At 39.4% G+C, this 23,245-nt stretch overlaps 1 protein-coding gene and 2 long non-coding RNA genes across 4 annotated transcripts in view; all 3 read left to right on the forward strand.

The window, feature by feature from the left end:
- LOC117511416 (guanine nucleotide exchange factor VAV3-like) overlaps nucleotides 1-3,902 on the forward strand; it is a 397,959-nt gene extending 394,057 nt beyond the window's left edge. For both annotated transcript variants that reach the window (XM_034171445.1, XM_034171451.1), the window contains one exon: nucleotides 2,288-3,902. In XM_034171445.1, coding sequence (XP_034027336.1) covers nucleotides 2,288-2,332 — 45 coding nt within the window. In that variant the 3' untranslated portion in view covers nucleotides 2,333-3,902. The remainder of the gene's footprint in view (nucleotides 1-2,287) is intronic.
- A 659-nt stretch (nucleotides 3,903-4,561) lies between these two features.
- On the forward strand, nucleotides 4,562-8,156 carry LOC117511534. Its single transcript, XR_004560954.1, has 2 exons — nucleotides 4,562-7,203; nucleotides 7,273-8,156. It is a non-coding gene; the product is annotated as an uncharacterized LOC117511534 (long non-coding RNA).
- Nucleotides 8,157-13,552: 5,396 nt separating this feature from the next.
- Nucleotides 13,553-14,899, forward strand: LOC117511566. The gene is made up of 2 exons (XR_004560971.1): nucleotides 13,553-14,082; nucleotides 14,192-14,899. It is a non-coding gene; the product is annotated as an uncharacterized LOC117511566 (long non-coding RNA).
- The last annotated feature ends 8,346 nt before the right edge of the window (nucleotides 14,900-23,245 follow it).

A 23,245-nucleotide genomic window follows, 5' to 3' on the forward strand; every position in this document is an offset into this window, starting at 1 on the left:
AAAAGATAATCCGATAATGAAAACATTATCTTCGATAATTGTCTGTTATCAGATTATCGGAAGTGTGCCCACCACTGGTCCTCTGTAACTTCTCTACAGTTATGCAGTAAAGGGCCTTTCACAGCGAGTGCACAAACATGGCGCGCCTGGCTCTAAAATCCATTATCTTCAATGAGAAGCTCTGCACAGACAATAAGCTTGTGCTGTGATATAGTGTCACAAATACAATAGACATGAGGCATCAGGCCAAAACACGGTAGATAAGAATGCAGAAATGTGTCAGAGGAACATCAGAACTGCTAATTTATACACAGCAGTTTTCTAAAGAAAATCTTTACAGTTTTTTTTTACTTCAAGATTATTTTCTGATTACTGTACATTTTTAAGTTACAACACATTTCAAATTAGAAAACTTGTAATTAATAGAGTTTAAAAAAAAAGATTCTTTAAAAATCTTTGTTCATCTGCAAATTAAAACCATAAATTGTCAGTTGGTGTTTCAGATGAGATGATTTCTTGATTAACATGATAATGTATTTGGACATATAAAATAGCATTAAAAGTAATGTGTACATTTTCAAGATTCATTCATTTATATCTACATTTCAACCAAGAGAAAATACACAATAAATAAAAATATAAATATTTATTATAACACAACAGGAGATTATATAACAATGACTTCAGTGTGTCTGTTAAAGATTAATGTATATTTTCTAGTCACATTTCATTTACTCTTGATGTTTATTTCTCAGCACGTGGTCATGTGACATAAACCTTGTGAATAATTTTTTATTTAGTCATTTCAACATTTAATTATGTTCTCATTGACAGTGTGATTGATTTTAATGCTGTAATCATGACAGTAATTACTAAAATATAAATTTGACTATTCTAGTGATTGTGAATGCTTTTAAATTATGCACAATGGGGCAGGGCTTCTTCTACTTGTGCACGTCTTTTTGACTGAACATTGACTTCATGGACACATTTAATGATTCATTCATTTAATGTTAAAATATAAAAGGAAACAGCTTTTTCAAATAATAAATTAGTTGCTTTTTAAAGAGCCTTTGTTTTATTTGGAAACATAGCAGCAGGTGTTGGTTTTCAGAGTCGATAGGTGAGTTGGACCCTCAGGACAGGAGTTTTTGGAGACATTTTCCTCACATTTTGAAGAGCAGAGATGTTCTCTTCTTCTTTCTGGACTTCAGGAATGGCTTTCAGCTCCATCACTGGAAGTTCTGAAGTGCAACTGCTCTGCACAGCAAATGTTGAAATGTTCCTGATGTTTGACACTTGAAGAAATATCTATCTTAAAATATAAAGAAACATGAAACAGTGCAATTAAAAACTATTGTGTGTATATATATCCAAAAGTGAAGAAATTCAGACTGTGTCTGCTTGATCATGCCGGCTGTTGTCTTTGGTGTCGCCAACCAAATGGTCCCCACTAAAAATCGGTCCACCGTGCCATCAGTGCACATGCGTCATTTCAGAGTTCAGCAGCATCATTTCTGAGCATCACCAGCGAGTCACTGATTATCGCCTTATTTCTAATTAAAATCTGAAGCTTTTGTACAACAATCATTTTAACATAAATTCAGCATTATTTCATAATAAAAATGAAGGAGTGTAACAGCAGCACGTTTGAGTATGATGTGCACCTGCTGCACCTATGTCATTTTGGATGGTCTTATTTCTGCTTAAAACAGCCTTGTTTCTGCTTAGACTTTAAAATGATTTAAGAGGTTTTACATTGTCATCTGATGGTTAATAATCTCATTAATCCATTTGATCGCTTTGTGTGTAGAGAGTCCATCTCAGACGTGCTGCTGTGGTCCAAAATGACGCATACGCAGTGAAGGCAGGGTGACCGATTTTTAGGGGGGACCGTTCGGTCTGCAACAGCGGCCTCACTATGAACAGTAGCTGAAAAAAGCTCCTTCCATCAGGGTGATATCCGTCACTCGTTCTTCTTTTTGCTGCTAATCTTGTGTTTATGATTCGCAGACTGACTGCTTCAATTTTTATTTTTTTTGTTTTGTTTTTTTTTGGGAACACATAAGTCTTCATAAACATGGTGACTTTTTGACTTGTTGAATCTTGGGCACAGAAACACAAATTCCGGCCCTATGCTCGCTCTGTACATGTGGACACGGCAATTTCAGTGCATGGCACGCACGATCTGACAGGCCCTTAATTCTTCATCATCAAAGTACCTCGTATCACCATAAGCCATCGGTCAAACTGTGTAAAAACTAAAGCCCTTCTTGTTGTTCCTCAGGTTGGCTGGTTTCCATCTACATATGTGGAGGAGGGTGAGGAGTGAAATGTGCAACACGGGACTGTAACTAAGAATTACTGTAGAGCTGTGAGCAAACCTAGAACATCACAGGATCATCACTGAGCTTCTGCACCGCCGCTTGCTCTCCTGATTTCTGCAGAGTGAAGTGGTTGGCTCACGTCACGCTGCCTGCTGCCACCCTTCTAGCCTTTGGGAGAGAAAGAGCTACAGTAGACTGCAGATGCAAAGATGCTCCATCATGGCTAAACAAATCAAATGACCGGCAGCTTGCCTGTCAGCGGGGTACAAGCCGCCGCCAGACACCACCTAACTTTATATGGCCAACCTTAATTCAGCCTCATCTCTCTGTAACGTTGTGCCCAGAACTCCCACAAGTCAACCATCACCAGTCGAGTCAAAAGTAGAAAGTCAACTATCATCCTCCCATTTACATGTCTATCCATCCAAGCATCCATCCTTCTCTGACACAAGATCTCCAGGTGATCGGACCTGGAAAGCGTCAGTACAAAGGTTTTTTCTTTGAACTTTCTTGACCTTGCCTTTGTGTTCACTCTGTTAATGGAGGAGGTTATTGATGATTTACACACACACATACACACACACACACACACACCACCCACTTCTCCCTTTCAGATTACGATCGCCACACACTCACACAGGAGATGTAAGCGAGGGATGGCATCAGATAGAATCGCAGCACAGTGCCAGCAATTGATCGCTGTTGTTCTTATTTTCCTTCCACCTTCCACATTCTTTATCTGCAGTCCGACCTCATGTTTTTTTTGTTGTCTCAGCCACGAGCAGTGCTCTGCTGTTATCTGTGATGACTCTCTCGACAGGAGCCCATTCACACAGGGTTTATCTTAGTGGAGGAATTACCGGCTTGTCTGGGGACAAACTGCTCCAACCAGGACCCCCCTGCCCCCGTTAAAATGTTAAAAAAAGAAAACACGTCTGTCTCATTTTACCTGCTTTCTCACTCTCACTCTGCATTTTTGCTAAATCTGAGATTATAATCAAATAGTGGAATGACTGATTGCAGGGATTCTGACTGCCTCCCATAGACTGTAAGTAACTGGACGAACACCCTCGTTATGTCACCCATAGGGTTTTCTGAAGGGCGACTTTGAAGCTCAAATGAGGCAGCTGTAATTGTCAACATTTTGGCAATGACTGACTCCGCCTAATTCTCGGCCAACCCATAAATGTGTTTTGGTGGAGGGTGGGCAAGAGCTGAGTGGGATGAATGGACCCCCCCCCACCACCATGCCGTACTTACCAATAAGCTAAAGTTGACTGGCTTGGTTCAGGTGTTTGGGCAATGGGCCAGCAGTTTGTTTTTTTTTGATGCAGGGAAACAAAAAATATGACCAGTATCTTGCCTCAAAACCATAAAGTAACAGTGAAAATAATGTCAAAAGCCCTCAGTAGTAATTTCTGCTCACGGTGCTAACATATGTGCAATTTAATTAATATGAAACAGAAATACTGGTGCACAGACTTAAATGGTCTGTTAGTACAGTTAAAATTGATTTTCCCCAAGAGAATGCAGTAATATTTGAAACTGGGGGTAATTTGCCTTGGCAAAAAAAAAGAAAAAGAAATAAATAAAACCAAATTTAATTTTGCTTCAGATAAATCAAACCCTTACAGGTTGATCCTTTTCTGCCGATAACTGTCCTCCTTCTCTCACCCCTGCTGTTTATCTGCACTCCACCACACCTCCATGAATATTTTGCACACTGTCACCTTAATCCACAGTGAAAGAGGATTTTCTCACATTTGGGGGAATAAATACCTTTATAGCGAAACATGCAACACAACATCCTCAGCCATTAGCTGACTCCAAAAAGCCGTGGCCAGAAATGAGAATAAGGTTGAAGATGCAGCAGGCACTGATTTAAAATACTGATTAACTTGTGTGACAACTGGACAAGGAGATTCGGTAGACCAGTGGCATGTCTAGACTTATTTTACTGGGGTGGGCTTGGGGTCGCTGATTGACGCAGGGGTGGTGTTAAGTATGTGCACACACAAACAAATGTACGCCCATCACATTAGCTTACTCGATTAAAAACAAAACATAACTTCACATTCAGGTTTAATTCTATAGTATGTAGGAATTAGAGGTGTCTCTTAGCAGAAATGGAATATAGCATTCATAGCTATCTGTTTATTAGTGTATAATTACCTGTATATGTGTGTGTGTGTGTGTGTGTGTGTGTGTGTGTCCTGGTAGTCAGGAAGATATTGATAAAGTAGCCTGAAAGGGACATAATTACTCCACCTGTACCATTTTGGAGCATGACTGGAAGACCCAAGAAAAAAAAAAAGAAAAATTAGTGGTTGCTTCCGTATACACCGTCTTCTGGTTGCTTGTGCAGTTTAACAAGTTAGAGACTTTATTTTTGTAAAATATAGGATCATACTTATTGTTTGTCACAAGAGGAGGAAAGGACAAGATGAATCCGCATCACCAAGAAGTGAAAATGTGAAGGTAAACAAAATTGTGACCAGTGACGGAGTGAAACAATCTGTAATCTCACATGTCGACAAGACTAAATCCTACACACTAGCTTTCAAGACTGATGACCCATAATGTGTCAGCAGAGTGATAATAAAATCTACCTTTATAATAAAGTCATGATAACAGTAGGCTAAGTGGTGTGATACCCAACCCAGATAACCAAAACAAGATGACTTCTGGAATTCTACATTTATGATTGACAAGTTTGTTATTAAAAAGTTCAGTCTAAGTCCTGCCTCTGACTGGGCAGACAGCCAACTATAGAAAATAAAGGGGTGGCCAATCAGATTCCAGCAGTGGTCTGTGCCACCTAAGGCCACCCTCTGGACCTGCCCATGCGTGGAGCATGTTCTGTAATACAAAGGACACTTATAGTATTTTTTAATTTGGAAATCCAGTATAAGAAGGCAGTGAAACATTATACTCGGGCTGATGAGATTCTTTATGTAGATGTATTTCCATATCACAAAACACATCCTGGTCCAAAATCTCCCATTTATCATTAAGACACACAGATGTAAAAGTAAAAAACAAAAGTAGTGCCATTGCACATTGTCTAAGAAGTCTAATTTATGAGACTAAGTAAGAAATAATTGGAAAGACAGGCTTTTGTATGTGTTTAATTGAACCAATATATCTGAACATCATCCTGCCTCATTTTACCTGCTTCAAACACAAGCCATAATGTGTAACAAAATGTTTTTGTTTTGCCATATTAGCAGTTACACTAAAAGAAATGACACATCACATTCTAGAAATATAGTTTGTCTTCTATTTTTCTTTGCACTTTTTATCTCCCCTCAGCAATTATGTCTAATCAACCGTGTTATTACATGACCACTAGATGGAAGCATTCCTTCTTTTCCAAACAGTCACCTTCAGTTTATGGCCATGTTAAATTTGGAGATGACATCATCTGATTAAGAGTTTAACAATGTTTGAAGTGTTTAGCATCAAACTTCTTGCTGAAGGAAAAATGTGGGCATCTTCTAGCCAGACGAGAGTTTGAACGCAAGAGGCGACTTTTGTTCTGAGCTGCAGGTTAATAACAAAGAAAAATAAAACAAAAACACAAGAATATGAAATGAAATGTTGCATTCCCAGGTAGTAACCACAACATTCCTACTTTTATCAGACTTTACATTTGTGATATTCGGTTTTCTTGGGTGAGGTGGAGGTGCAGCTCTGTAATGGCAGACTGTGTTAATCCACTCCTCCACCCAGATGAACTCTGACAGCATGGCCATTTACAACTGCAGGCTGTCCTCCCTCCGAGCATTCAGGTTTTGTTTTTGTGTGTGTCTGTATGTGTGCATGCAGGAGGGAGGGACGAGAGGAAGGCTCAAGGGTATCTGTGATCTAATCATTACACCATCTCCTCACCTCAGCGACCCCGCTGCATCCATCTCTTTGTCGGCTTCTCTCTGAACCGCTCTGTGTTGCGTCCCCTCTCCCTCTGCTGCTCTCTTCGCCCATCTGTCTTTCATCCAATCTCTGTCGTCTGGCTTCCACTCGGTATAGTGTCCCTCGCCCCCTGATGCTCTGCAGGTTGCTGCCGCCACCGCTGCATCTTGGCCGGAGGAGAAAATTCACCATGATTGAGAGATGGAGAAAGAAAAACATGATTTGTTTTTCCAAAGTAAAGCAAGGACAGGTTCGGTTTTGACATAAATTAATATCTGAGGAATTGTAATCAAGCGGGTCACTCTCACCACTCTTGCAGAGTTAGAGCCTGTGTGTGTGAGTACACACTTTGCAGGTAGAAATCAGTATTTGACAGGATTGAGAGCTTGTTAATTAGCAGTCACACTATGAATTGGCAGTGCTGAAGTGTTCCTAATGATGTCACTGGCTATTGGAGCACAGCCACAGAAGGCGTGCAGATGTGTTAACACAACAGTCGGTGCACCGCTTCTTTGCATCCTTTCTTTGCCACTGTGTACTGGTGTGTGCTGTTGGAGGTTAAAATTTTTAAAAAACATTTTCCACTTTCCACAGCTGTAACGACAAACCAGATGTCAATTTATCCCCGAAGGTGGTCAAAGATGGACACCAAGAGACGAGTTCCTTTACTGCAGAGACACCGGGTTTTCTAGCTGATCAATACTACTGACTTGTGTGACATTACAGAGAAGAATTGAGCTGTAGCGTCACAAGAAGTCGATTCTTTAAAGCAGGGGCAGCTTGTTCATAAGGGCGATTTGGGCGACGCACTGCCAAATGGGAAAAGGAGGGGGTTTTTTTGGGGTTTTTTTGCTGTCTGACTCTAGTCCTGTTACAGTGGTTATCAGTGTTCCAGATTGTTTGATCTGCCTCTGAATGTCATTGTCCAGTCAGGTCACGCCCATTCTGGTGCGATTTCAGTCATGTTGAAAATCGCTCCACCACGTGTCTTCCAGACTCTCATGTAAAAATCAGTACTTTTCACAAAACAGAGCTTTAAGCACAATCTTTATGGGTTTCGGTGTGCACAGTACGTTACGTGATTACATCTTACGCAGCTGTAAAAAGCGCAGGATGTGGCGTTCAAAACCCCTGAGATGCTGAGAGCCTTGGACTTTGGGCTTAATCATGGATTTACCAACTGGGTTTGTTTTTCACTCTGCCAGACGTTTCAACTGGTGAGTGCGTTACGTCACTCAAACTACTTATTATTATCATTTCTTTTATTTTAAAGAATAACACATTTTTAAAAATTGCGATTAATCACAATTTGCTCCTTTTTGTTTCGATGTGACTGATGTGGTCTGTAGATAAAATGATTTTGAGAGCAATAACGGGGTTAGATGTCTGTGCCTTTGAACATTTTTTGCACAGTTTAAACAACAGATCAGAGCAACAGATCAGAGGTATTTAATTTTTGTTAAATAGCGGCAAGAAAATCATGCAGCCAAAGCGTAAGGGTTAGTTTGTGTGGTTAAAACAGCCTCATTAATGTTTCCTCCTGCTTAACGAGACATGGAGGTAAAGTACACGTTAAATACTTTTGGGGATGCTCCTTTAATACTCAATCATGACACTCACAATTGGTGTCCTCAGTTCCCAGGCGCTTGTTGGGTGTTGTTGGAGGGAGGGGTGGTGTAGCACGGTGGTGGATATGCCACTGTCCCAGCTTTTTTTGGGATGTGTTGCAGGCATCCATTTCGGAATGGGCAAGTATTTGCACAAGAGGTGCAAAGTGTTTGTCGGTTTGGGCATTGGGTGTCTTGTCTTTGTGGTGTATTCGGTTGAGTGTGGGTTGAGGAGGATTTGCAAATCATTGTATTGTGTTTTTGATTGCATTTTGCATGGCGTCCCGGCTTCATTGGAATTGGGGTTGTATTTTTTAAGCTGTCCATCACAGAGTGTCACAGATGGAAGCAAGTGTTGGACATGGAGCTGTCAGCAAGGGTAACTATCCAAACTGAGTAAAAAGGTATTGCGCTTTCCTTGATTTGAGATTTACAGTTGTGGATACAAATTTATTAACAAAAAATACTCAAAACTCAATTTTCCACAACTACACATATTCTATTTTATCAAACCATATGTGATTTAAAGGGGAACTCTGGGATTTTACAACCTGGCCTATATTTTTAGACGTTGTGAAGGTCATTTCTTCACTTAGAGCAAAAACTATTAGAATACAAGTACTGTAATGGCACAGGGAAAGCTAAAAACACAGTAAACTGGTTCTTGTCCTCACTGAAGAAATGAAAATGTCATTAGAAGTGTGTGGTGGCATGCAGGGATCCACATACATGTGATGACCTCACAAAATGTAAATAAAGTTTTTATTTTATTTTTGTGTGAAGCGCCTTGAGGCAACTCTGTTGTGATTTGGCGCTATATACAACCCCTGGCAAAAATTATGGAATCACCGGCCTTGGAGGATGTTCATTCAGTTGTTTAATTTTGTAGAAAAAAAGCAGATCACAGACATGACACAAAACTAAAGTCATTTCAAATGGCAACTTTCTGGCTTTAAGAAACGCTATAAGAAATCAGGAAAAAAAATTGTGGCAGTCAGTAACGGTTACTTTTTTAGACCAAGCAGAGGGAAAAAATATGGACTCACTCAATTCTGAGGAAAAAATGATGGAATCATGAAAAACAAAAGAACGCTCCAACACATCACTAGTATTTTGTTGCACCACCTCTGGCTTTTATAACAGCTTGCAGTCTCTGAGGCATGGACTTAGTGAGTGACAAACAGTACTCTTCATCAGTCTGGCTCCAACTTTCTCTGATTGCTGTTGCCAGATCAGCTTTGCAGGTTGGAGCCTTGTCATGGACCATTTTCTTCAACTTCCACCAAAGATTTTCAATTGGATTAAGATCTGGACTATTTGCAGGCCATGACATTGACCCTATGTGTCTTTTTGCAAGGAATGTTTTCACAGTTTTTGCTCTATGGCAAGATGAATTATCATCTTGAAAAATGATTTCATCATCCCCAACATCCTTTCAATTGATGGGATAAGAAAAGTGTCCAAAATATCACGTAAACTTGTGCATTTATTGATGGATGGAATGACAGCCATCTCCCCAGTGCCTTTACCTGACATGCAGCCCCTATCATAATGCTGTGGAAATTTACATGTTCTCTTCAGGCAGTCATCTTTATAAATCTCATTGGAAACGGCACCAAACAAAAGTTCTAGCATCATCACCTTGGCCCAATGCAGATTCGAGATTCATCACTGAATATGACTTTCATCCAGTCATCCACAGTCCACAATTGCTTTTCCTTAGCCATTGTAACTTGTTTTTTCTGTTTAGGTGTTAATGATGGGCTTTCCGTTTAGCTTTTCTGTATGTAAATCCCATTTCCTTTAGGCGGTGTCTTACAGTTCAGTCACAGACGTTGACTCCAGTTTCCTCCCATTCGTTCCTCATTTGTTTTGTTGTGCATTTTTGATTTTTGAGACATAATTGCTTTAAGTTTTCTGTCTTGACGCTTTGATGTCTTCCTTGGTCTACCAGTATGTTTGCCTTTAACAACCTTCCCAGGTGTTTTGTATTTGGTCAGAGTTTCGACACAGCTGACTTGTGAACAACCAACATCTTTTGCAACATTGCGTGATGATTTACCCTCTTTTAAGAGTTTGATAATCCTCTCCTTTGTTTCAATTGACATCTCTCGTGTTGGAGCCATGATTCATGTCAGTCCACTTGGTGCAACAGCTCTCCAAGGTGTGATCACTCCTTTTTAGATGCAGACTAATGAGCAGATCTGATTTGATGCAGGTGTTAGTTTTGGGGATGAAAATTTACAGGGTGATTCCATAATTTATTCCTCAGAATTGAGTGAGTCCATATTTTTTTCCCTCTGCTTGGTCTAAAAAAGTAACCGTTACTGACTGCACAATTATTTTTCCTGATTTCTTATAGTGTTTCTTAAAGCCAGAAAGTTACCATTTGAAATGACTTTAGTTTTGTGTCATGTCTGTGATCTGCTTTTTTTCTACAAAATTAAACAACTGAATGAACATCCTCCGAGGCCGGTGATTCCATAATTATTGCCAGGGGTTGTAAAATAAATAAATTCAAATTTCTTTTCACTTGCTTTAATAACGGTCATTGTTTTATGTTAAAAGTGGGAGTTTGTTCATTTACCAAAACATTTGGTTTCAACGTTCATTAATTAACAGCTCCAACAGGCTTAAAACAGTTTAAAAATGTTTGATTCATGATGCTTTTCATTCAGACTTTAATGTTTAATGGACAGATTAAAACATTAAATGATATCTTGGAGCCAGTAAGATCATTTTTAAATGTGTCATATTGTGCTAAATCACCTTTTCCATAACATCTCCAAAGTCCCACAGTTCTGTAAGTGTTTTCACAGATGTTCTCCCTGATTTAAGATGAGTTTATGACTACATTTTTCAGGAGCCGCCACTGCTTTAAAGAAAAAGCAGTCACGGCTTCTTGTTTTTAATATGACGTGCAGAGCTCTAAAACACCGCTGCGTGTGTCAGCTCGTAGTGCTGAGCGTCTCCTCATGCTATACTTCCCTTGGCGTAACAAGAAGAATCTGAAAGGTGTACCATAAAGGTTTAATCATTTTGTTTTGTTTCCTGCATCAGAAATGAATATTATGTTTATATGCTCACAGAAGTGGAAATATAGTGTTGCAGGTTTCTATCCCGGGTTTTTAATCTTACACTCACCAAATAGAAAAACACTCCCTTATGATTCCTATTTTGATCCACAAAATCCTTATCATTATTGAGATCTGAACCAAATTAAATATATTTTTGAAATAACTTATAATGTCAATACCTATTTTTTCATTCATGGTCTCTGTATTACTTTCCAAGAAACTGATGGTAATCTGCTGAATTGTGTTGTCTCCCAATGTTAAAAAAACAAAAACAAACACAAAAAAAATTCCCGTATCCACCCTCTTAATCAGATCCACTCCAAAAGTTACTAGTTTCCTCCTTGGCCCATACCCCACTCTTCCACCAAGTTTCAGGGAAATCGGTTGAGTAGTTTTTTTTTTTTTTCATTATCTTGTTAACAGGCAAAAGACAACAGCACTAAAAACATTATCTCCTTGGAGGAGGTAATTAAGTAAAATATTTTCATTCTAATTTTAACAGCAGGAGTTAGAGTGTCGTCATTTACAGTTAGCTGATGCAGTTCTGCTTTTACGACTCTTTGTGTTTCCACATTCATCATTTGAATCCTGCATAACCAATTCACTGAGGCAAATTTTGCACTGAATTTAACTGAATGGCAACTCTGCATGTGGGATCCTACTCTGCATGACCCAGTGCAAGTCAGGGAAGGGGGCTAAACTTGTCCTGGTTTTGAACATGTTCAAAATTTTTGTGGAATCGGTCAAACTCCTTTTTACATGCAGAATATTGAAGGAGGTACTCTGAGGTAACCCAAGTTGAGTACAGAGTGTACTCTACAGTCCTGCTGGAGTTATGCTTATTTGCACCAGGTTTATCCCAGGCTTTCCTGAACTGACTTACCATTTACTAGAGGCATACAAAAAAATAAATAAATAAAAAAAAAAAAAAAATCCAAATTTTTCCAGAGATGTGACCAGGAGAGAGGTGTTTTGGCACGTAGACCAATATGTGCCCAGTTTATAAGTCAGATCCATTGTGGTGTGAAACTGCACCAGACTCAGCCAGGTGTGAGAGCAGCTTTCGTTGACACAGAATCTTGATCACTATTTGACTAGAGTATAATTGAGCTGAAACAAGGTACAATGGCCTAACTTTAGCTGATAGCTCATATTAGTTTAATAACTAACAAGCTAGCTTGGTAATATTACCGTATAAATGTGGAACAGCAGCTAATGTGACTGTCAGGCTGGTGTACGTCACAGCTGGGCCATTTCTCAACAGCCTCAGAATCGCAACCTGTTCCAAAAACCTACAATAACTGTTGATGTTCTGCTGTGGGGTTGTGTATGTCCAAACATGACAGTAATTCCACTTAACTGTGACGTCTATTAGGAACACCCTGTTGTGTTTACTATGGAATTAATTATCATACATAAATATTAAATGCCACAACTGTACGGTTACTTATTTTCATAAAATTACTAAATGGGCACCTGCAATGTTTGCTGAAAACAAGCTCTCAAACTCTGTTTCCAAGCAAGCTTCATGCTACCAAGCCAAATTATTTGGTTGGCAAGCCATTGCATTACTTTGCTCAACTAGCTAGCTGGGCTCTACATGATTAGTAGAGTAAATCACTTGAAAGGAATATTTTTGTCCTGTGACTACAGTACCCTCCAGAAGTATCAGGCTGCTTGATATTTCACATATTTTAATTTGTTCAAGCCATTTCAAATACAAAAAGTAAATCAGGCTTCTCAATATAAAAAATTCTAAAAAATGATCTTCCTTAAACTCAAACTCAAAGCAAATCTCTATCTCTAAAATCTCTAAAACTTGATATAAATTAATTAAAAATATAAAAGCCAAGATGACATAAGATATGAGCCCCTTTGGTACAACACCTGTAAATAATCTCTTTTTTTTGCCAGTTTTTCTTCAGACAAGTCAGGGGATGGATACATGAACGTTTCCAAGTCACTGAATATGTCTTGGACTTTATTTACATCAATTATGAAGAAATACAAACAGTATGACACTCTATGATCAATCTGTATGGAGCAGACAGTTCTCAAAAACTGAGTTACTGCACAAGAAGGAGAAGAGTGAGGAAAACTGGCAATTGAACTGATTACACTATGTAACAAATTTTTATTTTGTTTTGTTCCTGGGTACACAGTGTGTTTTCCTAACCTGTTATGCCTTAAATAAATAGAAAATAGCTGTTATTCCACAGAAACTTTGCTTCTGTGATCAGGACAATAATATTTTGAAATTTGTCTGTTTTCAAGAATATTCTCGATTCGCCTTCACTACTACTGAGTAGTCTTCTAGACTATTCTTTAACAGCTGGAACTGTCCAGAATTTTCTAGAAGTTTCCAGAATTATCTAGAAATTTCAAGAAACTTTTAGAACTTTCTAGAACGTAAAAAAATAAATAAATAAATAAAATCAAAGTTTGTGCTGAATGTAGTCATTTTTCCATAGACTTTAGACATAAGCAGTTGAATATAACACTTAGAAGCCAGGAACAAAAATTGTGTTACATAGTGTTATTTACAGGTGTTATACCAAAGCAGTCCATTACTTATGTAACCCATTATCTTGGCTTTTATATTTTTAATTAATTTATATCAAGTTGTAGAGATTTGCTTTGAGTTTGAGTTTAAGGAAGATCATTTTAGAATTTTTTATATTAAGAAGCCTGATTTACTTTTTTATTTGAAATGGCATGAACAAATTAAAATATGTGAAATATCAAGCAGCCCAATACTTTAAGAGGCCACTGTATATCATTCATTCATTTTATATACCCACATACTGCAGTCAAGGGTCATGGGAGTGCTGGAACCTATTCCAGCAGTCAAAGGCGGGGTACACTGTGGACAGGATTCCAGTCTTTCGCACCCGGAGGGAATCCACTCGCATACAGGGAGAATGTGCAAAGGACCAGACACAGAAAGGTACCAGACAGGAAGAGATTTGAGTACCTTCCTGCTGTGAGGCAACCATGCTAACCACTAACCCACCACACTGCCTGCAACTATATCAATGTTTTTTAACAATATATACCTCATTGCAAAGATTTTTTTAAAGCGTTTACTGTATAACAGTAAGCTAAAAGCTGACACCATTCTTGACACTGCTTACTTATGTTGCCTCAAATACAGGTGGTGTTAAGACTATGAATGGACGGCAAGTGAATTTACTTGTCAAAGTTCACCAAAATATAAAATATATATGTAAAGTTGATCTATCAACTTTACATATATATGGTCTTATAGTTCATATATGAACTATAAGAGCAGGTTACTCAAGTGATATATCACGTCCTGGGTTTTGGGGCCATATAGAAAAAAAATCCATAAATCTAGATGAATTGAAATTCGGCCTCCAAATGTTTCCAATAAATAAATAGTAATGTGGTTGCTGCTGTAGTCTATTTGAGGGATCCATGATGCCAAGTTGATCATACTGGAGACAATTTTCCAATAACATAAATAGAAACACACAAGGTAGCAGACAAATGTCCTAAATCTGTCATGCTTCATCTGATAAGTTATTGTCAAATCATATACCCTTCTGTATATTTTTCCAGCTCTCAATGCTCACTGTGACTGACAGCTTGCATTTATTGCATTCACACTCCTTGCAAACCCTCTTAAGCCAAAGAGGTCCGCATACACTTGATATCTCATACAACGGTACCCAACCCTAAACCGTGCTATCCTGACTGTGTAGCATTACTGTGTATTGTTGCTGTACCATACTTGTAAAATATGTAAATAGCAGAAAATAAAATATACATTGTTTCTTCTAATGTGTTATTTATTATTGTGTTATTTTGAATAAACTATTTAGTATTACAGAGGGTAATACATCAAATGCTTTTTCTATGCCCACTGTAAAACAAATGTGTAGAATTACTAACAAGAGTCTTCTCATGAAAAGTCAGTGTAATAATGATCATGACAAATAAAAGATGATGTACAGCTTTCTGTGTCCTATTTTAAAGGGTTTTATACATTGTGAAATCTGCAAAACATCATAGACAAAAACACACTGAGAGGCTTTCCGCTATACAATTTCAACAACTTTAAACAAGTCAACCAAAACATTTATACCAAAGCAAATAAACATACATTTATAAAAGTGTCAAAAGAATAAGTACAAAAACCATGTCATGATGAAAAGGTATTTCAATGGCAGTTAGCTGTGTAGAATGTCCCAATCAAAATTACTGATTCTAATACTGTGCTGATGCAGGAGAATGTTCAAGGTTTAAAGGCATATGTTGTGGCTCCTACACTGTTCAGTGCTTGCATGGATGGCGTATTGGGAAGGGTTGTGGAAACCACCAGGTTAGCTGCGTCCATTGACAGACGGTGATGTGATGTTTGCAGAATCAATGGATTCCCGGCATGTATCACTTGAGAAGCTGAGTGAGGAGTGTCTGGATTTGCAATTGTACTGGGTTAAATCTAAGATCCAGGCTTTCAGTGGCTTGGTACACTCATCAGAAGTGTATCTGTATTGAAAGTGTTGAACTTGGTGAGACATAACTTATCTTGATAGTGACATCTATGTTTCTGGGTTCTTGGCTTTTGTGATCGGGATACACCATGAATCCTAAGCGCTTTATAGAGTCATTGGGTCACTGGACAGAGGAGTTTGCCGATACATATCTGTTTGGGGTTTGTTGCTATATGGGATGTGTGATTTGTTTTCATGTTTATTCATGTGTGTTTTTTTCTGTGAGTTCTGGTTGGGGTTTTTCTGTCTGAACGCTCTTGTCTTTCTGTTGGGGTTTTGGTCTTGGTGTTCTGGTCCCTTTGTGTGCCACGACCTCTTCCGCTTGTTCTACTGCACCTGTGTCTGATTATCCCTCATCACACCTGTTATTTAAGCCTTATAGTTTTCCTCAGTCTCCAGCAGATTGTTTGCGCTTTATGTCTCAGTGTCCTAGGTTACCAATTTATGTCTTGCCGGTACTGACCTGTCCACCTGTTGTTTGGCCTTCGCCTGCTGCCTTATATTTGGACATTGTTGTTGTGTATCATATACTGTCTGTATATCAACGCCTGCCTGGAAACAAGTAAAGCTTTTGGAATTTCCCACTATTGGTGTCAGAGTCCTTCTTTTTTGTTAGAGCTCAACAACCAGAAGCCTATGGCTCAAACATTGTGGAAATATTACTTGAATCAAGAGGTGATTAGATTTTGGATGTAGTTTGATTTTTTAGTCAAAGTTAATTGTCACAGCAAACATGGTCCATAAACACCTTTTTTATTTGGACATCTCAACCAAGAAACATCAATGGATCATTAGATTTTGGAGAAGTTTGATTAACGGTCAAGGAAAGCATGATCTAAAGCATATATTGATCAACCATGTATTTGTGATTGATTGGTATGATAATGGTGTGGTATCATAATGAATTCACAGTAGTCATGTGATGAAATACATAATAAAAAAAATACAAAAACACCATTACAGACATATGCATATTTACTTTTACATTTATATTGTGATGTGTAGAGCTGACACGTCATGCAGCAACCCTCTGATATCTTTCATTTCCATTGCATTGGCTTTTGGTGGTGAAGTTCCCAGCCTGGTGGTAATATGTAAGAAAACAAACCAGTTCATGGAAATCGGTTCAGATATATTATTGTTGGTAAACCTGATTGTTTGAAAGCCCACGTCACATTTTCTCAGCACACCAATTTGGGTGTGCCATCAGTGTGCTCTCTTGAGTTTGATGTATTGGGTTCAAACATTAAAATGACCAGAAAGGTGTCACATGATATACAGTACGTACTGACTGACTGACTGACTGCATTAATTAATTAATTAATTTATTTGGCACGCAGATTCAATAATAATAAAAAGCTCCTAAAGAGAACAATTTAATGGCATACCCATGTGGCTGAAAAGGTGTAGGCAGAAGAAAAACCATAAAAATAAAAAAAGTATATATATATATATATATATACACTCATGACAACAAATACAAAGTATAAATTAATGACTGATTGACAAATAAATTGAGATGGTACTGTCAAAACTGGTCAGGTCTGGGAACACGCGTTGGTGCAATGTGCTGTTGCATCCACCGCACTATGGAACCACCTTTGGTCCTGGATGATGAACATCCATGCAGACAACTAGTCCATCCTCACCTCTGGAAAACATGCAGCTCTGAGAACATACACTCATACTACGCATCAGGGCATCCACCACAATACAGAACCACCTTGCATCCGGGATGACAACCATCCATACAGACAACTGGTCCATCCCCAACTACTGAAAGTCACCATCTCTCTGACATCACCAGGTGAAACATGGATGTCCCCTCGGCCACCAGAACATCCTACTTGGACTATTGTAATTGAAAAATTATGATGTATTTTGACTGGAATGAAATCTTAAGTAACAGCAGGGGAACACTGTTTCTAGTCATTTGAAAGAAACAGTGACTGAAAAGAAATGAGCATGATAAAGGCTTTGCCCTTTAACACTTTTATATTTATTCTCTCGAGCTATGTTCCCAGAAGTGGCTTTTGAGCTAAATTAGGATTCTGCTCATAAAACTGTAGTGCTCATTAAATAGCCGTCATGGTGTTATGTGCTGTGTTTGGTGACCGTTCACTCCACAGGCCTTAAATAACCTGGAGCCAGTGGGGTGCAGTTTCTCACCAACGTATTGGTTAATAGGTGTGAATGAATGTGTGGATAAACAGTGGTTCTTGTTGCCGTCATCATGCTGACAATAATGAGCTACATTAACCAAACTTCTAAATATAGAGCATAATGAATTGAAAAGGGTGAATGCTAACAGTACTGTGGGAGTGTGAGAACATGCAGCAAATAGTTACACAAGCCGCTACAAGACGCACGCCATATGTTGATGCTGAGTGTCGCTTTTCTGTGAAAATGGTTTTGCATACATTTGTGTTTTTGTGTGTGGGTGGTGCTCTCTGTGGCCATCTGGTGCCGAGTTACCTGCCATTACTGCGAAGAGACTGATGCTCAGGTGCCAACAGGATGAGTGCTGCAGCAGCCTGCAGGAGTGCAGACAGACGCTGTACTAAATGCTCACCAAGCGGGCATTGCCTTGACCGGACCGACCTGGATTACAGCAGTCCCCTTCCAGCTGAGATGAGACCAGCACTGGGACAGATGGCTGGTGGCAGCTGATCTAACAACACAAAAAGGATTGTTCGGGCCAAATTTTCCAGTTGGCTGCAGTCTGACATGAATTTTGGAAGATGTGCAAAGATTTTCATTCTGCCCCTAGCTTTTGTTACTGATCGTTTAAGAGCACATAAGACAGATTGCAGATAAAGTGAAACTGAGCCTGAAGGTCCAACCGAAAAATATGGCAACAGTGCTTGGATAGTAGCTGAAAGACTGAGAGAAATCAGGGTGCAAAGAAGCTGAATTCAGTTTTCTTTACAGGTTGGCTGGACTTTAACATCTGAAGCTTTAAAAGGGGCCACATGAGTTGGTCCTGGAATCTCAGTATGTAACATTCAAGAGAGACTGCATATCCTTTTAGCTCTGGGATCACCTTCACACTGGTGTCACAGTTTTATGGTATAACCAAAAATCCATATATCTCCAACACAAATATACTGGAGCACAAGCAGTGGTGGGCACAGCTAACCAGAAAGGTTAGCTTTGATAACCATTAATCCGATAACTGAAAAGTTATGTTTTATGACGCTAAACCGATAAACTGCTAAAAAATGTATCTTTATTACAGATAACGATACCTATTAGTATTGATTTGGATGCGGCCACATCAGATTACACTGTCGGCTTCTGATAAACCAGTTTTACTTTAAGTGCCTCAGGGGTTTCCGGATAAATTCAAGGATCACAAACACAAAAAGAACGCATGAAAAATGAATGAATAAAAAAAAAATTAAACCCCAATCATCTTTCAAAAGCAGTAAAACACAGTATTAGAAGTCACAGTTTATCTCGGTATTATATACACTGTCATTTACGAAATAAAAGCTGCTGGTTTTTTCACATGCTTTGAACCCTGCGGCTTAAACAACTGAAATACATCCATTAATGCATTGACTGGCAGAGTAAAAGACATGTAGTAAATATAAATTCTTACCTGTTTCAGTGGGATTCATTAAATTCTGAAGAAAATATTTCACATAAAGCGTACTGATTATCTAAAATGATGTGTAAACGGTGAAGAGAAGTCCTTGGAGCTGTGCCGTGAGATCTCCTCTCTACCAAAGAGTCTTGGTGATCAAATTATCCCGTGCCACAAAGAAATAAAATAAAATAATGTTAAAATTAGTCTGTTTTGTTTGTGTCGAGCGGATGGTAACAGTATAACGTCCAAAGTGAACCTGAACTACACTACCCACAATGCTCACTGCGTCAACCGGCCAAACACGTCTTGTGCTTAGTGACGAGCGACAGCCAGTCTGCCATAAACCACTGATCTACACACGACAGGGATTAAAATGTTTGATTTTAGGGTTTACAAATGTTTTTGACTGTTAAACTTTACCAGCAAAAAAAAAATGTTAGTGGACTGAAAGTTATCGGAATTAAATTTATCGGAAGATAATTGGTCCGATGATGGTTTTAAAACTTATCTGAAAAGCGAATCCGCTAACAAAAACATTAGCTTTGATAATTATGTTATAGGACTAACTGAACAGTGCCCACCACTGAACATAAGGAACATAAAAGTAACATTATGACACCAGCAGACACTAAAGAATATCTAGTTTACCTGTCATTCTCAAGAGCCTTCATGGAGAAGAGGTTAAACAATGCAGGATTTGTCAGTTGTTTAAATATGGTAAATTTATTCTAAAATGAGAGTTGGTGTGATGGTGTGGTGGATGTTGGTTTGGTGTGATGCTAAAGCCTGCCTCATAACTCACCGCACATGTGGTGGACACGGTATGGGTTGCAGGGAGTGGTAGACTGCAGGAGTGTCACAGCTATCCAGGAGAACGTGTGTGAAAGAGTATGGTCATCAGACTTGTCACACACAGGCTGTATGACTGTCTTACATGAGGTGTGAGGAATATTGTGCCATCAGCCCGTGGCAATCGCATATCTGATGCATGTGAATAGTGCATGTACTTGTGGAGTGTGTGTGACTTGCACCTAACCAGTGTTGTAAGCCAGGAGTATCTGTAATGCATGTGGTCCTCACATGACAATCACTCCTGACGGGCATGTCAGCAAAGCCATTATCAATTTGTACCTCTCTTCAGCTTCTGTCACCTGCTTATCGTGGTCCAACACCGTCAGTCATGGCGGTGGTATTTTTCCGGGGGGGGGGGGCAGTGAGCCGGAAAAAGAGCTGAGCTTTCCATCATGGAATGTTCTCATCAACAATTCAAGAGTGCTATGACATCATGATAAACAGCTGAGAGAGAAAGAGAGAGAGACAGAGTGGCAGAAAGAGAGACAGGCAGATAGATAGAGTGAGTGAGAGAGAGAGAGAGAGAGAGAGAGAGAGACCCTGATCTTCGCTCAAAGTTTTGAACATGCACAAAACTTTCTGATAAACTAAGTGGACATTAGCTGATGAGGAACTTTAAACAGTGATTTCTAAGCACCGGTGCTGACAGTAGTGCGGAATCATAGTGCAGTAAGACAAAAGTATATCTCACTCTCCACCCCTGTGTGTAATGGGCTGGAGCCTCAGCGCTACAGTGAGGCACAGACCCACTGTGGGCGTTTTCACTGTTTCATTCACATTTGCTCACATCTCCTCTCATTAACAACAACAACAAAAATAAATAAATTAAACAAAGAAATTAAATGAAAATGTGCGTCAGATTATTTTGTTTTTTTGGGGGGGGGGGGGGGGGAATCTGGTGCGTACAATGGAATATAATATTTTACAATGCTATTTTACATGCTACACACTACATGTTCTCACTAATATATACACCCGGTCTTACTCCATACACAAATTGTAGGTGTGGAATAACTGTGTAGTACTTCTGATGCATAGCACCAGTGCAATGTCCGTGCGTCTTACTGTCATTGCACAGCCCCTACTAGACGTACTCCTGAGTTGGGTCAGGTGTGTGATGGCAGTATAGGCCCTGTACATGCTCTTTGAGCTTTCGCAAGATACGATGAGTTGTGAAGGAGGCTTTATTAACAATGCAGGGTACCCTTGAGCTAGGTTAGTTCCAGTCTAGGAGCTTGTCCTAGGGCTCCCATGTTTCTACCACCCAACAGAACCACCAATGGCCCCCCTCTAGGTCTCAAACATAGCCGTCTATGTGCCATAGCTAAATGATACGTTGGTGTTCCCATCTAATACTGGGCTCCGTAGCACTAAAGCTGCTATGCACTGAATCATTCTAACAGATACATATCACAAACTTAGATGTTTACTTTGACACTGTCAGCAGAATGAATTTGATCTGGATCAATGAAGGAAGGCTCAAATGAGTCAGGATAAAAGCTCAAAGAGATAATCATGATCAAAATTGAAAGATTAAGGAACAAAGGCAGGTTTTCTGCCTTCAATCAGGATCAAAGGACTGTGGGTCAAATATCAAAGGCAGGATCAGAATTAAAGATGAGTGCTCAAAATTCAAACCAAGAAACGGGACTTAAATTTAATCAGCCCTTCCTTGTCCCAAGCGCTACCCCATGGCCAAATGTCACTGACGTCCAACAAAAGCATGACCTCATCAGGAAGGTAATAAGAAAGAGTGACAGCTGTTAAAGGTGGTTTACATTCACGTTTAAATGAGTACTAAGTTATTATTTTGGTTTTGAAATGGTGAATACAGACGGTGATGTGCAAAAACTGCACGTACCTACTGGGGACAGGATTTAGAAGAAGTTTAGCTCTGCAGCTATGTTGACCTATTCAGCTTCACTTCCAGCCAGAGAGGAAAATCTTTCACTGGCCATGTCAGCTTGCCCTTCTCACTCAGACCAACAACAACAATAATAATAATAATAATAAAAAAAAGCATTTGAAAGGAAGTAGAGCATGGCATATCTCAGAATCACACAAACGTGGATTACTTTTCAAAGTGGTAAGCACTCAAGTTTTTTTTTTGTTTTTTTTTTGTTTTTTTTTAAAGCTTCAGAAATTGTGCAGTTGTTCCTTCCATAGCTGTAAATAAGAGTTTCTGCACAGCCGTTGGTGCATAATCGTTGATTTTCTCTTGGACAATCCACACTGGGGTGGATGGTGCATGCTGCTTGTCTGGGGTCTAAAATCCTCTGAGACGTCACAGTTTGGCCTGAGGCCTCAGGATGCCCACTTTACACCTGGTACTGCATAGTACTTTCTAATGCTGCGTTCAGCACTGCTCTCCAGCAGCGAGGGCTGAGACCGATGCGCCACAACTGCACAAACGTCAATACACTAAAAACGGCCTGCAACCTCTTGACAGCCACACAGACACAACATAAATTCATTGACATCAGCAAAGTGAACTCATTGAAGCTTCCAAATCCACAGCTCTAATGAAATCACATTTCTCAGATTGCACCTCATAACCTCCATTTCTCAATCTGTCTTACTCCTTCCCCCACAACCTCCTCTTTTTCCCAGAGAGTTTTAGTACTTGCATAAACACTCATCACCATAAAACGCGCTCTCACTCCTACATAACCTTTATGTATGTGCTTTAATCCTTCAGTTTTACTCTTACAGGTATAAGGTGAATGCATACATTCATGCATGCCGTCATCCTCCGGGTCTCTGCCATATACATCATATCTGATGATGCAAGCCACAAGCGGGTGCAGCACACATGCGAAAATACATTTGCACATGTTGATAGCAGATGGCTGTGAGCTGTAATAACTAGCTTGCTAAAACAGCTCAAAGTCTATGCATAATTTGCAAAAAGCTCCGACCTGCAATATCTAACACCTTCTGCTAACATAAAGATTTACACTGTGGATTGTTCCCATCCACCCACGCCAACAGTAGACTGAAAAAGGGAGCTTTTGAGACAAAAACTGAATGGGTGGAGACCTGTGTATACAGTCCATCACAATGTGTTTCTCACAACCCCAAATTAGAAAAAAGTGTGAACAATATAGAATATAGCGCAATGCTAAAATACCCTCGTCCGTAATCAATGAAAGAGTGTGTAGAAAGAATATGACAGTTTGATCCCTTAGAATAGGTCAAGGTTACCCATCTTTGAATTTGTCCATGGTCTGTGTCCCTAGAATGTTCCCTGTGAATTTGAAGAACCTGGCACCCCCGTCTGGGTGCATTCCGGCACCGTCGGGCCGCTCCCCTGTTGGTTTGCTGTGCTGTCTGGTGGCTCTGGGGGCTGCCTTTCCTGGCC

The sequence above is a fragment of the Thalassophryne amazonica genome, chromosome 1, assembly GCF_902500255.1.
Source record: "Thalassophryne amazonica chromosome 1, fThaAma1.1, whole genome shotgun sequence".
Classification (NCBI taxonomy): domain Eukaryota; kingdom Metazoa; phylum Chordata; class Actinopteri; order Batrachoidiformes; family Batrachoididae; genus Thalassophryne; species Thalassophryne amazonica.